Source organism: Ixodes scapularis, unplaced genomic scaffold (genome assembly GCF_016920785.2).
Source record: "Ixodes scapularis isolate PalLabHiFi unplaced genomic scaffold, ASM1692078v2 PGA_scaffold1__304_contigs__length_218370807, whole genome shotgun sequence".
In the NCBI taxonomy this organism is placed as follows: Eukaryota; Metazoa; Arthropoda; class Arachnida; order Ixodida; family Ixodidae; genus Ixodes; species Ixodes scapularis.
Window position 1 is genome coordinate 124,526,097 of NW_024609846.1, and position 18,924 is coordinate 124,545,020.

Sequence of the window (18,924 nt, forward strand, 5' to 3'; positions counted from 1 at the left end):
ACAAAGCCTTCAAAGCGCTCTGTGGTGTATGCTGTTCTTCTACTAGCCCTTTGCGTTCTTAGCTCTTTTAATTTTCTACAATGAATCACCAACTCGCCCAAATTCATACCATCCTGACCCTCCTCAAAGTTATGAATCGGGTGATGCAAGCTTTAGACGCATATATGGTCTTATAAATAGCGAGCAGCTGTTGTCTGCTAACTTTATTATACTAGTCTTACGGAAAAAATATACGAAATTATGTATTACCTGATTCAGGAGCGTTATAATCTGCGAACGTGGACGATAATTTTATCCTCTGCATTTCGCACTCCCAGCCTTCCGCATGTTGCACAGGTGGTAAATTTAACGAAACCCAGCGCCCTGTCTGTGTGTTTCTTCGACGTCGTCCTTCGTCCTTTTTGCGCTGTTCCCTCCAAACAGTATGTACGACCAACTAGCCCAACTACATGCCTTGCTTAACGAAACCCGCGCTTTTCATGGGCTGCAAGCATGTCTAAAACGTACTGATTTAGATTACGCTCAGATAGTTCTAAATTTGAACGATGTTTAATTTTTACTAATTAAAAGTTAATGACCAATTTTAGGTAATAATACGACTTATCGTAACGGTTAGCCCCCTATATTCTCTCCCCCCGGCCGAACAGCTCACACGTACAAAATGTATAAATGTAGCATTCACGTTTTGCTTTTTTTGTTTTTTCATATAGTCTCTTTGAATTAAAATCAAACACCCAGTGTATTCTCAACTATATAATTCTAAGGTACGGGGTAGAAAGTGCGAGAAACATTCGTGCTCGGCCTTTTCCGTCTTTGTAATATGTCAAAACCGAGTACGTAATTGATAGCAATAATTTTTTATCACTCGTCTCGAGTAGAAGGTATATGCGCCGTAATTAATTTTTATATTATTCACTACATATTTAAATAAATGGGCGCTTTTATGCACTGCGTATAATTGTCTCAAATAAAATTGAAAAACGCCACCACCGTAAGAACATTTCAAAATATAGTTTTCACAAAGCATAGCAACACTGTTGATACATTCATGGTTTTATTTGTGATGTCTTCGTTTTTGTACATTACAGCAGATTACGCCATGTATTGACGAGCCACTGTAACCTTATTTTCCAGACAGCAGACCCGCAACAAGTAATCTCGACCAATATATCGATAATGTAACCGACAGCTTATACTCTGCAGTTCAGGAGATGATTCCAGATACTGACCCCGTAACCGTTTCGAATGTGCAACTATTTCTCAGCAATTCTGCGACGCCCACCACGTTCAGCAGTTTTTCTCTTGGAACTTTCTCTGGCCTTGGAACTTCATTTCATCGCACTGCGCCTTGCTCTGTTCGATATAAGAACATCGAATCAAGAGTAACCTGCAAAGTGAGTTTCACGAATTTGCAGGCTACGCTACCAAAGTTTAAAGATGACGAAGATGTCAAATATGATCTTTTAATAAACGCCTCAGGTCTTCTTGTCCTCTCTTTGCCCAAGGGTAAGCAAATTGTTTTATACCTTAAAGTAAAAAGAGTTTGTGATCCGTGATATGTAAAGTTAAGATGTTTCGCTGCATGCACGAAGCCATTGGGCGTAGTTAGGTAATCGCGATTTCGTACAGACGACACTACTGAATTATTGGCACTTGTGAGGAACAAAATAATGGCAATGCGTGAGCGACGACGTATACGAGGAGCATACTAAGGAGCTGACTCAGAAATGCAAGAGTTAGAATCATGTTAATCAGACACACACATGGGAATGTTTTCTGGTCACATGTATTTCCTGCTTTTTAAAAAGTATTTCGCTTACAACTGACACTATTCCTGAAAGCATGACTCGCTCCGAAATACTAAGTAGTCCACACAGGATTAGATGATTGAGCATTTTGCGCAGTTCTGTCGGAGATTCGATGCTGCTCGTTCTTCCTCCTCCTGAAACCGCTACAATACTATGTTGACTAAATGTACGGATAAATATGCTTTACCAAGAAGGACATAAATGAAGAGAAAAGTTTGAACATGAGACAAAGTGTATTAGACAATCTTTCGGTAAACAAGAAAGGCTTCTCTAGGAGCGTTACTTAAGTGTTGTTTTAAAGGGATTGACACAAAAATTAAACGAATATATTATTCTTGAAATGAAATTTTTATAGGCTACTTAGTATATACACCAAGTTACGCGATTTTTAGAGCTCTGGTAATTGCAATAATCAATTTACGAATTTTCATCATTTTCGTCTGGCGACCAGGCAACACTGCCCACGTTAGTCACACAATGGTGTCCATAAGGCACGTATGATCACGTGGTTTATGGACACAATGGTGTGACTAACGCTCTCTCATTCTAGGCGCCCCCGTTATCGCCCAAGCTCTCCTCGCCGCGGTACGATCAGAACCGCTTTCGCAACTCGGTAACCCGAACCCTATTCTCGCTCTCGCCCCCGGCCCGTTGATCTTCCACCCTGCATGCGCCTGCGAGATATTCCCGGACGACGGTGACCATGGCGAGTTCGTCCGTAACTCGCTGTGACTAGAGCTGGTCGCCAGCAAGTCGCAGTCAAAATCAACAACTTCCAACATATCTTGATAGCAATTACCTTCATCGCTGCTGCGATCAATGTCGGACACTTTGATAAAGCGAGTGATGCCGTAGACGTAATCATCACGGACCGCATGCTCGAAACGTGGAAGGTAAACGAGGAAGCTGAAGCTCGAGACGCCATGAGAGCCAAGTCCGTGAGTGCGTGCAAGGGGACGCCGCGCGGGAGACTGGCTACGTCACCAGCCTACGACACCAGCCGTGGCGTTTTTGATTGGGGCGGATTCGAAACTATCGCACCATTTTGGTGCGAAATGGCACGAAACTATCGCGCCATTTTCAAAACAAATTTAGCAGGATTATAGGATCATACAATGGGTCCTAGGAGTATAGTTATCTCATATTTTATTTTTGGCGTGTCATAGCCCCTTGCTCAGTAACCTTAGTAACTAGTCTAAAGCTTATTGCGTTCATAATAAAATCCTCGATACTATTACGTCAGATTAAGTCAAGACTACAGTCCTGCTTTTTTAAGACAGCTTTCAACTCCCCCCCCCCCCCCCCCCCCCCCCGATAATAATGATGAATGACAACTTACAACAACAGGCTCCGAACTTTGCTTCTAAATGAGTCAGTGAATTGTAATCATACATACGATTTCTATATTGTTCTCGGAAGTCGCCTAGGTCACAGTTTCTCGGGAGTCGCCTATTTCTAAGTTCTCGGGAGTCGCCTAGCTCGCAGTTCACATAAAATATTTTGCAAAAATTTAATAGTTATTCAGATATAAATTGAAAAAATATTTACGTTCTTAGCCCAGTTTCAAAGTTGCACGGAAACATGGCGCTGCGCTGCAGGCCTTGCTCCCGATCTCGCTTACAAGAGTGAAGCAGTTGCTTCAGTCACATCGTCACTTGTGTCATCGGCACACCTACCATGGACACGCTGCCAAGATAGGGACGGCATGCTTGAAACGACTACGCCACTCTTCCAAGCGTCAATGTGGACAAAACTTGCTGCGCTCTTTTTGCGTGCAATTCTTAAGACCGAGCAAAGAAATATAGAATTTATCAATTAATATCTAGAAAACGATTACATTTTCGCAAAATGTATTTATTGTCTGTCCTCTAGTTGTAATTGTTGTCAATACTGCAATGGCAACATGACCCCTAAAATTAATAACTAAAAAGGTTAATGAACGGGTTTTAGCTAGTTAACGATCTTTCCATGACGATTACTTCCTCGTCTAGTATCTGCCGAGCCTGATAAATCAATGGGAAAGAAAGCAAGTCTAACCTAAGCCCCTTTAAAAAAATCTGTTCCAATAAACGTTTAACGCCTTTCATATTATTTGCAAAACACTACAGCTCTGTATACAGTATACTTGAAGGGTTTACAATTAAGAAATTAATGTATAAAGATAATTAGTTTAAAAAAAGACTCCTTTTGTTTAATCGAAAAATAGCCTTGTCGTTTTCTGCAACAGCATGCTGTGTCCTAAGTGTGCTGTCCACATTCTGTAGAAAAATTGACAACATAGTTTTACTGAATATACGAACGATATGTAATGAGACCGTATTGCAGCAATTTATTAAGCAGTTTTCAGAGACCTGGGTAATAAAATGCTTCATACGCCAATGAAGAATAAATTTTAGCAGGACATGGCACATGGGTGACACCGAAAACATCATCATACGGTGACACCGGAAACACCATCTGTAAAAAAAAAAAATATATATATATATATATATATGCAGAAAACGCACTTGAGAGGGTTGTTGGAGTTTTTAAAACACATATGTATTGCCACGCACCTCGGCGAGCGAGCGCGTGCGCGGACGAGTTGTTACCGCGCTTGACTGTCGTGCGGAAGCCCAGGGTTCGATTCTTGGGAGCGACTCGTCTTTCATTTATTCTTTCAATTTAAATTTCTAGTCAATTCGAGAGCCCTGTTTGACCTATTATTCGACGCGCCGAACGTTCTAGGCAGGATGTTTTGTTTTGGGCAGAAATTCGCCCCATTAAACGTTTAGTTTCTTCAGTTATTCTGCGCCTCGTCTTTTGTCATTCGCGACAATATAAGACAGGAAAGGAGGGGTACGAAGAACTTAACTTTCGTCGTCCGAACATCCCCGAGAACTTTTGTTTCACATGTGCTTTTGCTTGTTAAAATTAATTGTTTGAAGTGAATTACGTTTATCAAAATGCTCTTTCGAATTAGCTTGAATAGTGATAATAATAAACCACTTTAGTTGACCTCCCTTGGTGCATTTGAATCAAAATACTTTCGTGTTTATTACTATATTACGTTTATTTTATTTTTCTCAAGAAAAGTGTACGCAACCGACAAATATACTCGACTAATTCTATTTTTTTTACCGACGTTTAGGCTCAATAGTCGCATATCTTTAAACTAAAGCTGACGGAACAGTTTCAGTTTAGAAACATTAATGCACTATTGACGATCCACTCTTTATAAAAGATACATTAAACAAGTAGTGCTTACGTACAGTCGGCCGTAAAAAAAATTGACACAAGGGAGCGATTGCCCGTCCGGCGTTAAGGCGACACGTGGCGCTTTGGTAGCGTAAGCACACTGGGGCCACTCTTGGATGAACCGGGGACGTCGGCACACCAGAGCCGTTCCCCAAGCGCGCTTTCGAAACGACACAGCGTGACTGCGCACATGTACTCTGGTTTTGCACGCTCTGCGCACAACTCATATATGAAACCCGGTGTGCTTATAATGTAACAATATTACAACAAAAAAAAATCTAGGGAAGAAAACGTCGTCTCACACGTGACCCGTCACCCTCGAAAAAAGATCGACCGCAAGATAAAAATATTGCTACGAACGCTAACTATATCTCTCCAAGCACCCCCGCGATTCAAAGGTGGGAACGTCCCGGCCACTTTCGCTCCCCGTGTTGTCGCAAAATACAACGCTGCATGTGGCGGTTTCACCGCACTGGCCACCAATCACTTGTGCTAATATATTTTTGCGGCCGAATGTACAACCTTAAACTTAGTTATCAGTGTAAAGGCAGCCTACAATTTTTTTACTTGTTGGCCAGTAGATTACAGGTTTTATAGTAACTTATCATCAGTATTCTAATGGTGGCACCGATCAAACGGCACTGCTCAGAAAAAATACTGAGTGGTCTTCTTTTTCGCATAAAGTTGGTTTTTAAAAATGAATAGTGGGCCAGATGGTGCCTATTATGTTGTCTGAAGTTGTACAAGTTCCTTGGGGAGGCCCTGAAATAGAAGGTGCAAAGAATACCGAAGCAGAATGAAATACAATTTATAGATCACGAATAAAAGCAGGCAGTGTACAAAATGCCGTATGACAGTTTTTACGAGTTAGTGAATTCGTTTCATTCGGGAATCGAAGCATTTTGATAATGAGGTTTATTTACTGCGGAGGGAGACCTGTGTGTTCCCCATTCATTTATAGAAATTCGTCTCGGCCACCGGTCCCGACTAACGTCCTTATACAGAGGGACCTCAGCTTGCAGAATATGTTTCAATACCCTTGTACCACTCGGCGCTTTCGCACTGGCGCCCCCCGCTACGAGCTTGGTTGTATTATTTTCTTGCTTTCAAGACCCAGTCCTTTTCATTTTTTTTTAAAAAATGGACCAATAATCATAACCGCAGTGGGATAATTCACGTTTGAAGAGCATGTTGTTGCACTTTGTAGGCTTTTGATAAAGAATGCTTGCTTGCAAACAAAGCAAGTTTTTTTTGGTTTTTTGTGAATGCCAGAAGGACCGTTTTTAAAGGTTAAATACAAAGCTGCGTACGACTAAAACATTTTTCTCCTCCAGATCAACGCAACGCAACCGTAAAGTTGATGACGCTATCCAGCGTGAACTTTACAATGCAAGTAACTGGAACTGCATTAAAGAAGAATGAACCGACTAGTACGCCATCAATGTACAACCTTGATGAAGATAACCCAACGAATTTTAAACAAACATACCGACTCGTCTTTCAGAAGTTTGTAACAGATGGCAAATTTATAAAGGCACTAGATGCTGCGCTTGCTAGTGTTCCGAAAGTGAATTTGTAAGTTTTTGAATCGCCAAAAAAGTAGAATAGACCCAATTCAACAAAACATAACAATAAGATATCTCAGCATAGATGATCTAGAGCGTAATTAGTTTGCGCAAATTTCTGCACCTTATCTTGGAGCTCTGTTTGTTCTTTCAAACAAAATAAAGTGGTATGCCGCGTACAACTAACTTCCCCTGCTTCTTGCTCACGTCGTGTGTTTGTGTACCCTCCAAACTCGCCCTCGTTATTTTGTTTTCCTCCGACTAAACTACAGACCTTTTTCGCAAGGGCGCCACCATCTTGGATTGACGTCACTTCCAGTATGGGCGAAAACATTGTTTTGCCGTCGCCACGCCAATAGAAGGCATTTAGGACATAAGCGTAACCGTCACACATTCTCGTTTTGCCTTCCTCCTATTTTTTTACTATTTGCAGGTTAAAACGTTCTGATATTTTTTCGTCGCCCATACCGGATATGCCTACTTGGCGGTCGGGGGCGAGAGTAAAGGCCCATACGCACATTCGCGTTTGAGCGCGGTGCGTTCCGTAGCGACAAGCGAACGCGTTGCGTCGCGAACACCGCTTGCGCCAAACTTGTATGCACAGTTGCGGTTGACTGCGTGTTGACACGCCGTCAACCGCAGTCAAGATCCAATAAGAACGCGCTATCGTCGCTAGTGGCTCACCAATAGTAAGCGAAATCCAAGGCAACATGGCGGCGCACAGCGACAGCGTCGTAGTGTTCGAGCTTGGGACAATCTCGCCGGCTTCCCCGACGTTTTGTCAAGCTTGAACCATCGCCGCCTTGGAAAATACAGTCCCCACCGCTCCCCAAAACGAAAAAGCAAGCACTGCGACCGCCGAACCGGATACGTCTCGCCGAGTCGGCCGGGTGGGGCGAGCGAACACGTCATCCCCCCTCCTGTTTCGGCTTCTGATTGGTCGAACGCACCCGAACGCACCGCAACGCTTCGGAAAGCTGAGCGAATCTCTACTCGCTTGCGTCGCGCTACCGAGCGTTGCGGGAAAGCGCGCGTCGCTCCGCAAGCGACCGCGCCTGGCCGCAAGGACCCCGCAACGCACTCAAACGCGAATGTACCAGCAGAGATATTCTTCCGCCTGGCGGAAAGTCCTCCTCGCCCTCTTTCTTTCTTGTATTGTAGCACGGCGAGGCGAGGGGAAAGGTCCCCTTCTGCGGCGGCTTCTCCTGAGAGGATAAGCCGAGAAAATCCCCATTCTGAGCGACGGGCGATGGGTGCGGCAGCAGCTACCTCGTGACTTACAGGTGGCTTCAGCTCCTATCTTGTAATCTGCCCCATTTTTCGGCGCTCACCAAGCCTAGCCCCTCGGGTGTAGGTTTTACGGAGCTGAACGGCTGCGCCCGCGCAGTCACCGAATTTAAGCTGTCGAAGGTCTTTCGTTTAGCCCGTGGCAAAGTAAACGCATACTTGAGAGCTGCGATGCATCCCCGCACCCATTGAAGGAACGTTTCATAGATATTGTCGGTTGATCAAGGAGCTCATAACACATGCGCGAGAAGTGGTGACTTGAATATGTAAGGATGACTTACATCTTCACAAAACAATCCATCTTCAAAAAAAAAACAAAAAACGGCTTATCACGCTTAAACCTGCCTCAAACTGGGATCGATGGAAAAGAAAACGATGTACCAGGCGCGGGCATCTTCTAGAAGGTCTCTGTTTTCTAGCAGCGAGCACAAATTATTGGAGAACTTTAGCAGACTGTGTTTTCAGGACACGCTATATTTAGCGGGAGCTCGCGCTGCCACTTCGATGCATTCTCTGAAGCGCGCCTGAAGTGGCAGCGGGCCTTTGAAAACGATTTACTAAAATGCCCTGTTGTGTGCCTAACTCGCCGAACATGATGGCCAGCAAAATGTATGAAATTCATATTTACACATTCCCAACAACCACCTGAGGTGAGAGGGCATCAAGGGTGGATTTCAGTTTAAAAATGTTTTAGTGGGTCGCTTTTAGCCACTTAGATAACCGTACGGTCTGTACCCCACAACGAAATGTAAGCTAGATTCGCTGTTTACATTCTTTATCGAGTGCGGCTATGGAGCGGAAAAGACAATATTAAAACCTTTTTTGGCGAGTGAGTCTAGCGTGTCGTGTTATGGTTCAACGTTGCTTGTATCGGTACCATAGCACGGGCCGCCACTTCGAAGTATTTGTGGTGTCTCAAAGAAACTAAAGCAAAAGCCGACATATTTTTTAACGTGACACAAAATTGTATTTAACATTGTGAAAAACCTTTAGGTACCCTACGCCACGCAGTTAGCGCAAACAAACTATCGCCGGTGTTTCCCACTTTTTTTTTCTTGTTTGAAGTGAATGATGTTTAGGAAACTGTTAATGCGAGTATTCAACCTAAGCGGTAGATTTTAGTGCGAGTCGATACATTGCTGGGGAAAATAGCAAAAAGCGCCTGTCGTGTTTGCGCTAACAGTGTCGCGTAATGTACGCATACCGCTGCACAATCAACGCTAACGGAGTGAATCAGTAAATTTAGTGGCCCCCCAAAAAAGTGGTGTTATTTTGTTTTATTTTTATGTTTGAAAAGTTGTTATTTTTAAACAAGCAATTCGGTAAAGAGTGCTTCCGTTGGGCACCAACTTACGAGGCATCAATTTGTTCTTATACACTAAATTTTGCATGGCCCTTGCGTAAAAATGTCAATATTGTGTTCGTGCTAGCTCTGTCACGCACAGTAAGTTCATTGCTCGAACATTTAAACCGGGCCTTTCTTACGCTTTCTTACGCCAAAAAGACGTTTTGCGAGTACACTCTATTACTTGTGGCTCATAAAATAATCTACGTTGTTTATTTAGAGGAAGGAAGTGGTGGTGAGGGGAGGTGGAATTGTATACGAAAGACGACTCAGGGAACCTCGAACTTTGTAAATATTTCGCTCAACCTATAATCCTGAGGTAATTAAATCACTTTTGCTTTGTCTGTTTTAGAACGTGTTAACAGTCGCGCTAAAGGCCAAGATGAGCGAAATGTCAGATGCCCCTGTTTATTTGAGCAAGAAGCTTATTCATGCGAGATAGAACTGAAAAAGCGAAAGAGTGTAACCGTAGCAATCTCCGACTAAGCCTGAACCTCACTTTTTCTGAACCCACGGAGATGCCTGCTTTTGACGACTTGATAACGCAAGCCAAAGCCGTTAGTAAGTGTGACTTGTTGTCAGCTGTGATAATCAAGGCGCTGCGACGATTTCTTGAAACCTTTCATCTATTAAAACAAATTGTGTAATAAATCCATTGCCATATTATGCTTGCGCTGATCTTGTAGCGGGGTAGCGGACATTTCGTCGAATGCCATTTCATCGAAAGCCGTTTCATCGAATGAACGGACATTTCAACGAACGCCGTTTCATCGAACGCCGTTTCAACGAATCGCTAAGGGCCGTTTCATCGAATTTCTCTGTTATGGCTCTGTACCGAGTTCCGGGGCATAACAGTGCTTTATAGATGTTTCACCTTGCATTTGTTAAGACTAAGGTAGTCACTTGTAAAATTGTTTTGAAGGTGGTGTCAAAATTACTAAAAATAAAAGCAATTGGCATAAAAAGAAATAAAAACAATTGGGTATGCGACTTGCTGAAAAGCTTTACTCATGTACAAACATGACTGAAACCACGACACTGCAAATAAAGGACGCGCACTTAGAACACTTTTAAATGTCTGTACTTTCTGTTTTTGATCCATTTTTAATTGTTTCATGTGACATGGAGAGGGGTCATTGTTTCATGGAGGCTTTCTTCTCGAAGCAGGATATGTTCACGATGGAACTTATCTCGCCACTGCACCCAGTGATATAAAAACAGAAACGAAAGAAAAAAAAAAGAGAATTAGATGAAGTTGTGTACAAAAATAAAGTAAATTCCAAAATATTACAGACTGTAACGTTGTTCGATGAAAAGGCGTTCGATGAAACGGCTTCTATATGAGAAGGCGTTCGAGGAAACGGCGTTCGATGAAACGGTGTTCGATGAAACGGCTTCGATGAAATGTCCGGACGCACTTGTAGCGGTACGCGTGCATTACGTGGCACTTTTAGCCAGAACGCGACATCGGCGCTTTTTACTATTTCTGCCCAGCAACATGTATTGTGTAGCACTGAGCTCTGCCACTTAGGTTGGACAGTTGCATTGACAGTTTTCTAAATATCATTTATTTCTAAAAAACAAAATTAGAAAGACCGGCAATAGTTTGTCCGTGCTAACTGTGTGGCAGTATACCTAAAATATGTTTGCAAAGACAAATTACAAACGCGTATCATGTTGAAAAAATCGGCTACATTTTTTTTTTTTTTTAATGCTTCAAAAATACTTTAAAGTGGCACCACGTGCTATAGCACCGATTTAAGCAACGTTGAACTATAACACCAGACGCTTCGATAGCCGCACTCGATCAAGAATGCTCACAGTAAGGTTATAGCTTATATATTGTTGTAGGGTGCGGTTATCCAAGAGTCAAAGATGATCCACTAAAACTTTTTAGTATCGACACACACCATTGCTGCCTTCTCACCTCATGTGGTTGCTGGGATGCGTAAATATAAATGTCGCCTACATTCGTTGGCCATCATATAGTGTGAGTTACGCACACAATATTTGTGCTCGCTGCTAGAAAACAGAGACCTTCTAGAAGATGCCCGCGCCTGGTACATCGTTTTCTTTTCCATCGATCCCAGTTTGAGGCAAATTTGAACGTGATAAGCCGTCTTTTTTTTTTTTTTTTTTGAAGATGGATTGTTTTGTGAAGATGTAAGTCATCCTTACATATTCAAGTCACCACTTCTCGCGCATGTGTTATGAGCTCCTTGATCAACCGACAATATCTATGAAACGTTCCTTCAATGGGTGCGGGGATGCATCGCAGCTCTCAAGTATGCGTTTACTTTGCCACGGGCTAAACCAAAGACCTTCGACAGCTGAAATTCTGTGACTGCGCGGGCGCAGCCTTTCAGCTCCGTAAAACCTACACCCGAGGGGCTAGGCTTGGTGAGCGCCGAAAAATGGGGCAGATTACAAGATAGGAGCTGAAGCCACCTGTAAGTCACGAGGTAGCTGCTGCCGCACCCATCGCCCGTCGCTCAGAATGGGGATTTTCTCGGCTTATCCTCTCAGGAGAAGCCGCCGCAGAAGGGGACCTTTCCCCTCGCCTCGCCGTGCTACAATACAAGAAAGAAAGAGGGCGAGGAGGACTTTCCGCCAGGCGGAAGAATATTTCTGCTGGTCCCCCTTCAAGCGGAAAAGGTCTAGTGACGGTGAGCGCTTGGCTGCCGTGTCATCACGCGTTTTCTGCGCATTATTTATGTTGCCCTTCGATTGACGTGCTCCTCCTTGCGTTCTGATGCGCTGAAGACACATTTTGGAACGCCTGCTCGTCCTATAATTTGAATAAATTTTTACTTCAGCGTTTAAATCGTAAATATGGCAGTAATAATGAAGAATTTGTACTTTGTTTTAACCTAAATTAAAGCACAGTTGACTTTACAACCTAAAAAAAAATAGTTTCTAAGGACCGATGGAAGTATTTGGTCCTCAAAACACACATTTGCTCTCCAAAAAGATCATCTGGTTCGATTTAGGTACCATGCGCAAAAGCTGGGGACTAATGCACTCGACTGTTACTAACCGACGGACGTGCGCGAGCAAAAACATCCCTCTTCGAACCGGGTGCATCTGTATGTTTTAGACCCCGAAGGCAAACGGAATATTCGCCAGGAAGGCAGCTTGTACACCGATCGCCTTGGGGATCGACGCAACTTAGCTCAGGCTGAAAGTGGCGGCGAAAGTGGCGAGTTTCTTTAATGTGGAACGATCGTTCAGACATTACACTGTGCACTGACCATCGCGCGTGGTATGAATGCGAGATAACGATTGTGTTGACTCGCATTCACCCAGCTATCTCGTAAACAATGACGCGCCATCGGACAAGCCCCCATTTATAAGCCCCACTGACGTAATTGGCCCTCGCGAAAATACATGAGCACTTATCGAAGCTGAACACCTTCAAATACTAACACATTAGGTGTTTGTGTTTTTTATTAAACAACCTTAAGAGTCTGTAGAAGACGCACTTTCATCACCGGAGTCTCACAGTCACGGTAAATAGGTGTTTCAATCGCTAATGCTGAGTTACTGAGAACAACTCAAGACTCGTCCCTGCGTCTGTCCGTGGCCGACATTTCTGGGTAGTCCTCCCGAACTAAAAATCCGCTACGACACAGTTGATGCACGGCACGTTCCACTCAGAAAGCAGATTTAGGTGTGGTATGCACACGCCTTCATGCCGTTGTCGCTGTTTCACATAACATTTCAGATGAACAACGAAGAACGAACTCAATGCGCCCCCAACATCACCCATTTTAAGACCGTGTCCGTAGCCGTAAAAAGACGAATGTGAACAAAAAAAGAAAGAAAAAGAAACAATCCAGAAGATTGAAAATGTGGACAAGAAAATAAAAAAAAAAGAAGAGAACCCAACGCGTTCGCTTGAAAATAAACATGATTGCTTATAGATGGATACGACAGTAGCGCATTGAATTTAGTTAGCGTATAGAATCGTCCCTTGTAAACACCTCGATTCGCTAGCCAAGCGCGTCAAATTGTGTACGATCAGATCCGTTTGAAGAGCTTGATTTGAGATTTTCAATCCGAATAGAAACCTCTGTGTAAATTCTAGCAAATCGAATCGCGTGTCTGAAGGACGGAGAAGGGGGAGAAGGAGGGAGGGGAGGAAGGCTAAGATGATCTTCAAGCTTTGCTCCCCTCCCCCTCTCTTTTTTCTGCCACCGTCCTGAGCGCGTAGTCACCGATGGGCTCCATTAATCTCTCCCCCCCCCCCCCCCACACACACACACAGGTCACGTGGGGTCCGCTGTAATAATTCGACGCGAGGTGTCGCCACCGGTCGATTCAAATTCATGTAATAGCAGTGAATTCAATGCGCTATGGTCGCATCCGTGTAAATGTAGCCTATACTCCGTTCATGCTTAACCTGATAGCGCGGTGGCATCTACGCACTCCCGCACGACAGAATTAATCCACCTAAAATGTTTCTTTCTTTTTTTAAATTTTTTTATGGCATCATACACGCAGCCGTGTCGATCTACAAAGGTCTTAACACACGAAAATATTTGACCACACCACATCATAGCCGAACTGCATGGGTATTTTCTGCTCAAAACATGAAATTCAACCAGTCTTATATCAGTCGAACAACATACAATATATTGTACGTACCCCACGGTGTCGCGTTATCCGAACAGGACTTGAGAACGCTCTCAAATAACACAGCGTATCCGATATACAGTGTCGACGATAGTCACTTCACAACTATCGGGAGGAATCCGGCATGTCTTTGGCCACGTTTTGAAGAGCGCTGCTCTTTAGCACAGCACCAAAACAAATGAACGAACGTGTCTATTCCTTACACTTCACAACGCACAATTCCGTCGCAACACCCCAGATCCTATCAGCTATTTTTCGTGAAAACCGGGAACAGCCCGGAAGTTTTTTCGGAGATTATCTCAAAGAAAATAATCCTGAAAGCACAGTCGAACGGCCCGTGGCGCGGGCTGCTTGATGTTACTCTCTTCGGTCGTTTTCTGGGAAGGCCGAGCAGGCTACGAGCCTGGTATTCCCTGGTTCTCAAACTAGAATATAACACAAAAGCGTAAGCATCCTAAGCAGGCAAATAAAGTAAAACTGTCAAGCCGGTGAAATTCGAATGTGCAATGCAGGTGGGGAGTCGTGCTGACCGGGTTTCCACAGCTCAGGCAGGTGGCAGAAATTTCTGGCTGATAGTGGTCGCTGGAGTCGCAAAATGGCGGCGTCCAGAGAGCTCTTTTTTAAAAGGTCTTGGACCATTCTATTTAGCACTCTCAGGGCGGCGCCATTTTGTTAGATCGCAGCGCCCTCTCCACACATCCGGGAAGTTCAGCAGCTTCGGCGGGGTAAAACGAGAGAGAGGGCACGCGCCCGGACAAACCGGGAGGTCGCCGTTCTGCATCTTTTGGCTGTACTGGCGGGCCGTACTGAACATCGAACTCTCGCTCGTGGCTGCCGTTATGAAGTGGTTCGCGTTCTTACAATATTTATGGCTACTCCAAAATCAGCTTTTAGCGCTTTGTTGTTTTATTTCAGTAAGTGATCGACTAGCGTATCTTTGTTCCGTTACTTCAATAGCAGTGGAGTCAGCCGGCAACTCAACCACGGCGTCTATTGCGCCAGGAGAGCACGTTTTTATTTATTATTTCAGACTTCTAGTATGAGGTGCTACTTGTAACGATCAGTCAACTAATTAGATAGAATTCCTTAATTAACTTTTTAATAATGAATATAGACATCTAGTTCCTATTAGAAACTTGCTCAGCGTCATCGAAAACCACTAAATCAGTAATTTTCAGAAGGAATTGAACGCGTAAAAAGCGTAGCCCTGCTGAAAAAAACCATTTGAAATTCAAACGGGTGCAAACTTGTCGACCCGTTTGGATCAAACGTGATTATGGGATACGGGTAGCCGTTTGAAACGGTACCCGCTCGAAACGGTACCCATTTGATACAGGTGCCCGTTTGATACAGGTGCCCGTTCGACCTTGCACGTGACCACACGTTTAAACGTGTCATTCGAATCGGGAAATTATGCTCAAGCCGAGCCCTAAACGGTGATCGTCCGGTAGGTTGGTTATCTTAAACTTATTTAAGACGTTCCGAAACTCTTAAACCTATTTATAACATGGAGGAAACACGTAGAACAAATGTGCTCACGTAGGTGCTTGCAAATGGACAGGAAAACAGACACAAAAGATTGTTTTCAATTCTCCTCAAAGTTTATTACGTCTTCTGTAGACAAGTACAAACGTGCAAGCGATCTGTGAAATGTGAGAGGCACTCTAAGCTTTTATACAACTGAGAAGATAGCAAACCAAACAAGAACCGAGTTAATTCTAGACTATGAAGGTAGACTTTCGGGAAATTATTTGCCGGGCTGCCGCCAGAATAGTGGCTGCATAATTATATAGATAATCTGGAAGAGTACGAGTAGAAGAACGGTCAATCGTTGCCAAGAAGTAGGTTGCAGTGCACTTACCATAAAAATAGCGGACTTGAAAGATGTAATCCGTGGTATTTGTCGACACGGTCAAAGCAGGACAACCACACAAACACAAATGAGAGGGAACGGCTTCTTGGAAGTTCCAACACGATGTGGCGCACAAGCTGTCAGTTGCCGAACCCAACCAAACCGCAAGAATTCCTGACTTCTTTGAAGAATCGCTTGTTGCCGATATAGACGTAGGACTTTTCGAACACTGATAGCCTTGGTGCACATCCAATACGTTGTCGAGAGACATCCTAATAAGACCGCAGGGTTAGGCGACAGATCGAAGCAGGTGGACGCGCGAAGTTCGAGCTGGAACTGACAACAAGCAGACAAAGAAAAAAGCGGCTGCTAGGCGCACCCTTCCGGATCTTATCAGCGTGTAGCTCGCGCGCGGCTGTGGGTCACGTGACGGGTGACAAGAGAGGAGGGTGGGGGGAGGACCACAGGGACAACCCCTCTCCCTCTCCCCAGGCATTCCAGTAAAATGTGTTTTTGTAACCTCGAAAAAAACAAAAAAAAAAAAAAAAAAACGCGCGCGTCTTTGCGCGCGCATTTTGGCACGCTCGAACCTTGGAAATGGCGGCGGGGCGGCCAGAAGCTCGGCTTGCGCCCGAGCGAACAAAGTACTCAGCGCGAACGCGTAGTTTGACTGCTGCAACGGCGGGCGTGCTCTCGCAATGCTCGATGTTCTTGCAGCCGCGTGTACGCGTGCTACCTTCGCTGCGTCTTGAATTAAAGTGAAACGGAGTCTAGACGTACATTCTTTCACGCGGTCGCGTCTTCTGCGAGAGAGGTTCGAGCTGAATAAGTAAATTGAGGCAACAAAGATGGGCAAAGTTTTAAAGTTCTGTCAAAAATATCGGCTCACCAACGTCGCGCGTTTACGTAAAACAACAACGAAAAAAGGTGTTAGTTTTAGTTGCAGTATAAGCGAACATCAGCGCAATTGAAATATAAATATAATTACTTGCATTACGCGAACGATCTGAAATCAATGAACCGGCGCTCCCAGCCTTCCGGAAACATTGGCTGCCACGGCTGAAACGCTAGGCGTGCCCACGCCGCCGATCTGTACGTTCAGTATCAAACGGGCTCCGAAGAGCCGTTTGATTAAACCGGTACAGTTTGCAGCATGGTCACCGGTTTGAGCAAACGTGCGACAACTTTGCCCAAACGAGTCGCCCATTTGCCCAGACGAGCGACCCATTTGCCCAGACGAGCGACCCGTTTGCCAAAGGAGTGACCTGTTTGTCCAAATAGGTGACCGTTATGGCTCATACGGGGGACCCCTTTGAGCCATACGGGCGACCCCTTTGACACACTGGTGACCGGTATGGTTAAACTGTTACCGGTATGGACCCGTTTATTTTCATATAGGCGCCAAATGGTTTTTTTCAGTAGGGAGTAGTGCACTAAAGTTGCCACTCGTGGAGCAGGTACGAGGCTTGGGCTAGATAAGAGACGAAACAATTGCGCGGACGCTTTACCGCAACAGCTAGCCTCGTACCTGCTCCACGAGTTGTAAGTTTAGTCTCCTACTACGCTTCTCACGCGCTCAAAGTCTTTCTGAGAATTACTAATTTAGTGGTTTTCGATGCCGCTGAGCAAGTTTCTAATTGGAGCTATATGTCTATTTTCATTAATTAAGACGTTAATTAATGAATTTTAATTAATTAGCCGACTGATCGTTACGATTAGCCCCCTATACTAGGTCCCCCTGGCCGTATAACTCACCTGCGCAGACCGCAGTAATCTAACTTTGCTAGTGCGGAGAAGGGAAATATCGTTCTCACATCTGGAAGCTCCACTCTAAGTTCTGCCGGTGCCAGGAAACAGGACAGCAGGAGCGAGGCGGGAGGACGAGACAGCGTTCAGCCTGGCTCAGACAGTTGCGTTTGACTGCGTTGCGGCAGCGAGAAACCAGGCCATTTCTGCTGCTTATATCGCGTGCCAAGATGATTCCTTGACTTCGATTCCACGCTTCAAACGAAGCACAGATATGCCGGTGACTCGCTTTCGGTTCTCGACGCAACGCAGTCAAACGCACTCAAACGCAAGTCCCTGAACTGGCCTTTAGAGTCAACACTTTGACGAAGCACGTGATACTCTCAATGTCATCCTACTTGCTGTTGGCTCTGTCGAAACTTGCTCGGCGTTTTTGACTTCCTCAGCACGATTCTTGATGTGCTGCCCGAGATGGCACAGCAAAACAGCGAGTGCACGTCCGGGGCAAATGGGATGTTTTCCTGCATGACTCGTATGAAGTTCTTTGTCTTGCACGACATGTTTGGTGAGGGCCGTAGGCGAGAGACACAGCGCTACCACAAGCAAGCCGTTGTCGACCCTGGTGGCACGCAATTTACCAACTTCGTCTGACGTGAAACAGAGATCGATGGGTACAGCACAGACACGTATACCCATGTAATGGCCACTTGGATAACGAGTACACCACGTTTTCATACGTGCCTCTCTGTGATTTATGAGGGTGATATCACTTGCCTGCACGACGGGTACCTGGCATCTCGGCTCCTCCCCCTCACCTCCACCCCTCATTCTCCTCCCTCCCCTCCCTCTTTCTCATTTTCCCTCTTCCGTCCTCCTCCTCCCCTCCTCCTTCTCCTCCCATCCTCCACCTCCTCCCTCCTCCTCCTCCTCCTCTCTCCTACCCGCGCGTTGCATCATGGGACATTTCTCATAATGCAACGCGCGGGACCTCGTGACGTCACTCGTGTCCCTCGTGATGTCACTCGTAACGTCACGTGTGACGTCAATATAAAACGTTTCTCATAATGCACCACGCGGTTACGCCGAAGGGTGACGCCACTCAAACCGGAAACGGGCGCCTAAAAGCTGCGCTCTAAAAATATTCGACACCTGCAGCACTTCACGGCGTTCCGAACAAAATACTCAATTTGGACGCGTTTTTACAGTTTGGTTTCCTATCAAAGCACATCTCTGAGGCAGCGATCCCGCTTTCCGTTGTTAAACCGCGCAGCTACCGCCTCGCCTACTTGTTAGAAGTGTGACTCGAGCGATTAAAACGAAACGCGGTCGTGCTCGAATATATTGCAACAATTAACTTTATTTTTGGGTCCACTTCAGTGATTATATAAAGGCGTGCGGACGCACGTTAGTTACTCGTTTTGCCCACGGCGAGCAGGTCCTCTGGAGCAA

The 18,924-nt window shown here is 44.9% G+C and overlaps 1 protein-coding gene across 1 annotated transcript; it reads left to right on the plus strand.

Annotated features, from left to right (window-relative positions):
- Positions 1–820: 820 nt before the first annotated feature.
- Positions 821–6,624, plus strand: LOC121835816. The gene is made up of 3 exons (XM_042290321.1): positions 821–833; positions 1,135–1,506; positions 6,380–6,624. Exons 1-3 carry the CDS (start codon positions 821–823, stop codon positions 6,622–6,624), a joined length of 630 nt encoding a protein of 209 aa, XP_042146255.1.
- The last annotated feature ends 12,300 nt before the right edge of the window (positions 6,625–18,924 follow it).

What these genes read in the sequence shown, in the direction of transcription:
- LOC121835816 (XM_042290321.1), top strand. An exon ending in TGTCCTCTCTTTGCCCAAGG is followed by an intron (nt 1,507 to 6,379) that starts GTAAGCAAATTG and finishes TTTCTCCTCCAG; the next exon opens with ATCAACGCAACGCAACCGTA.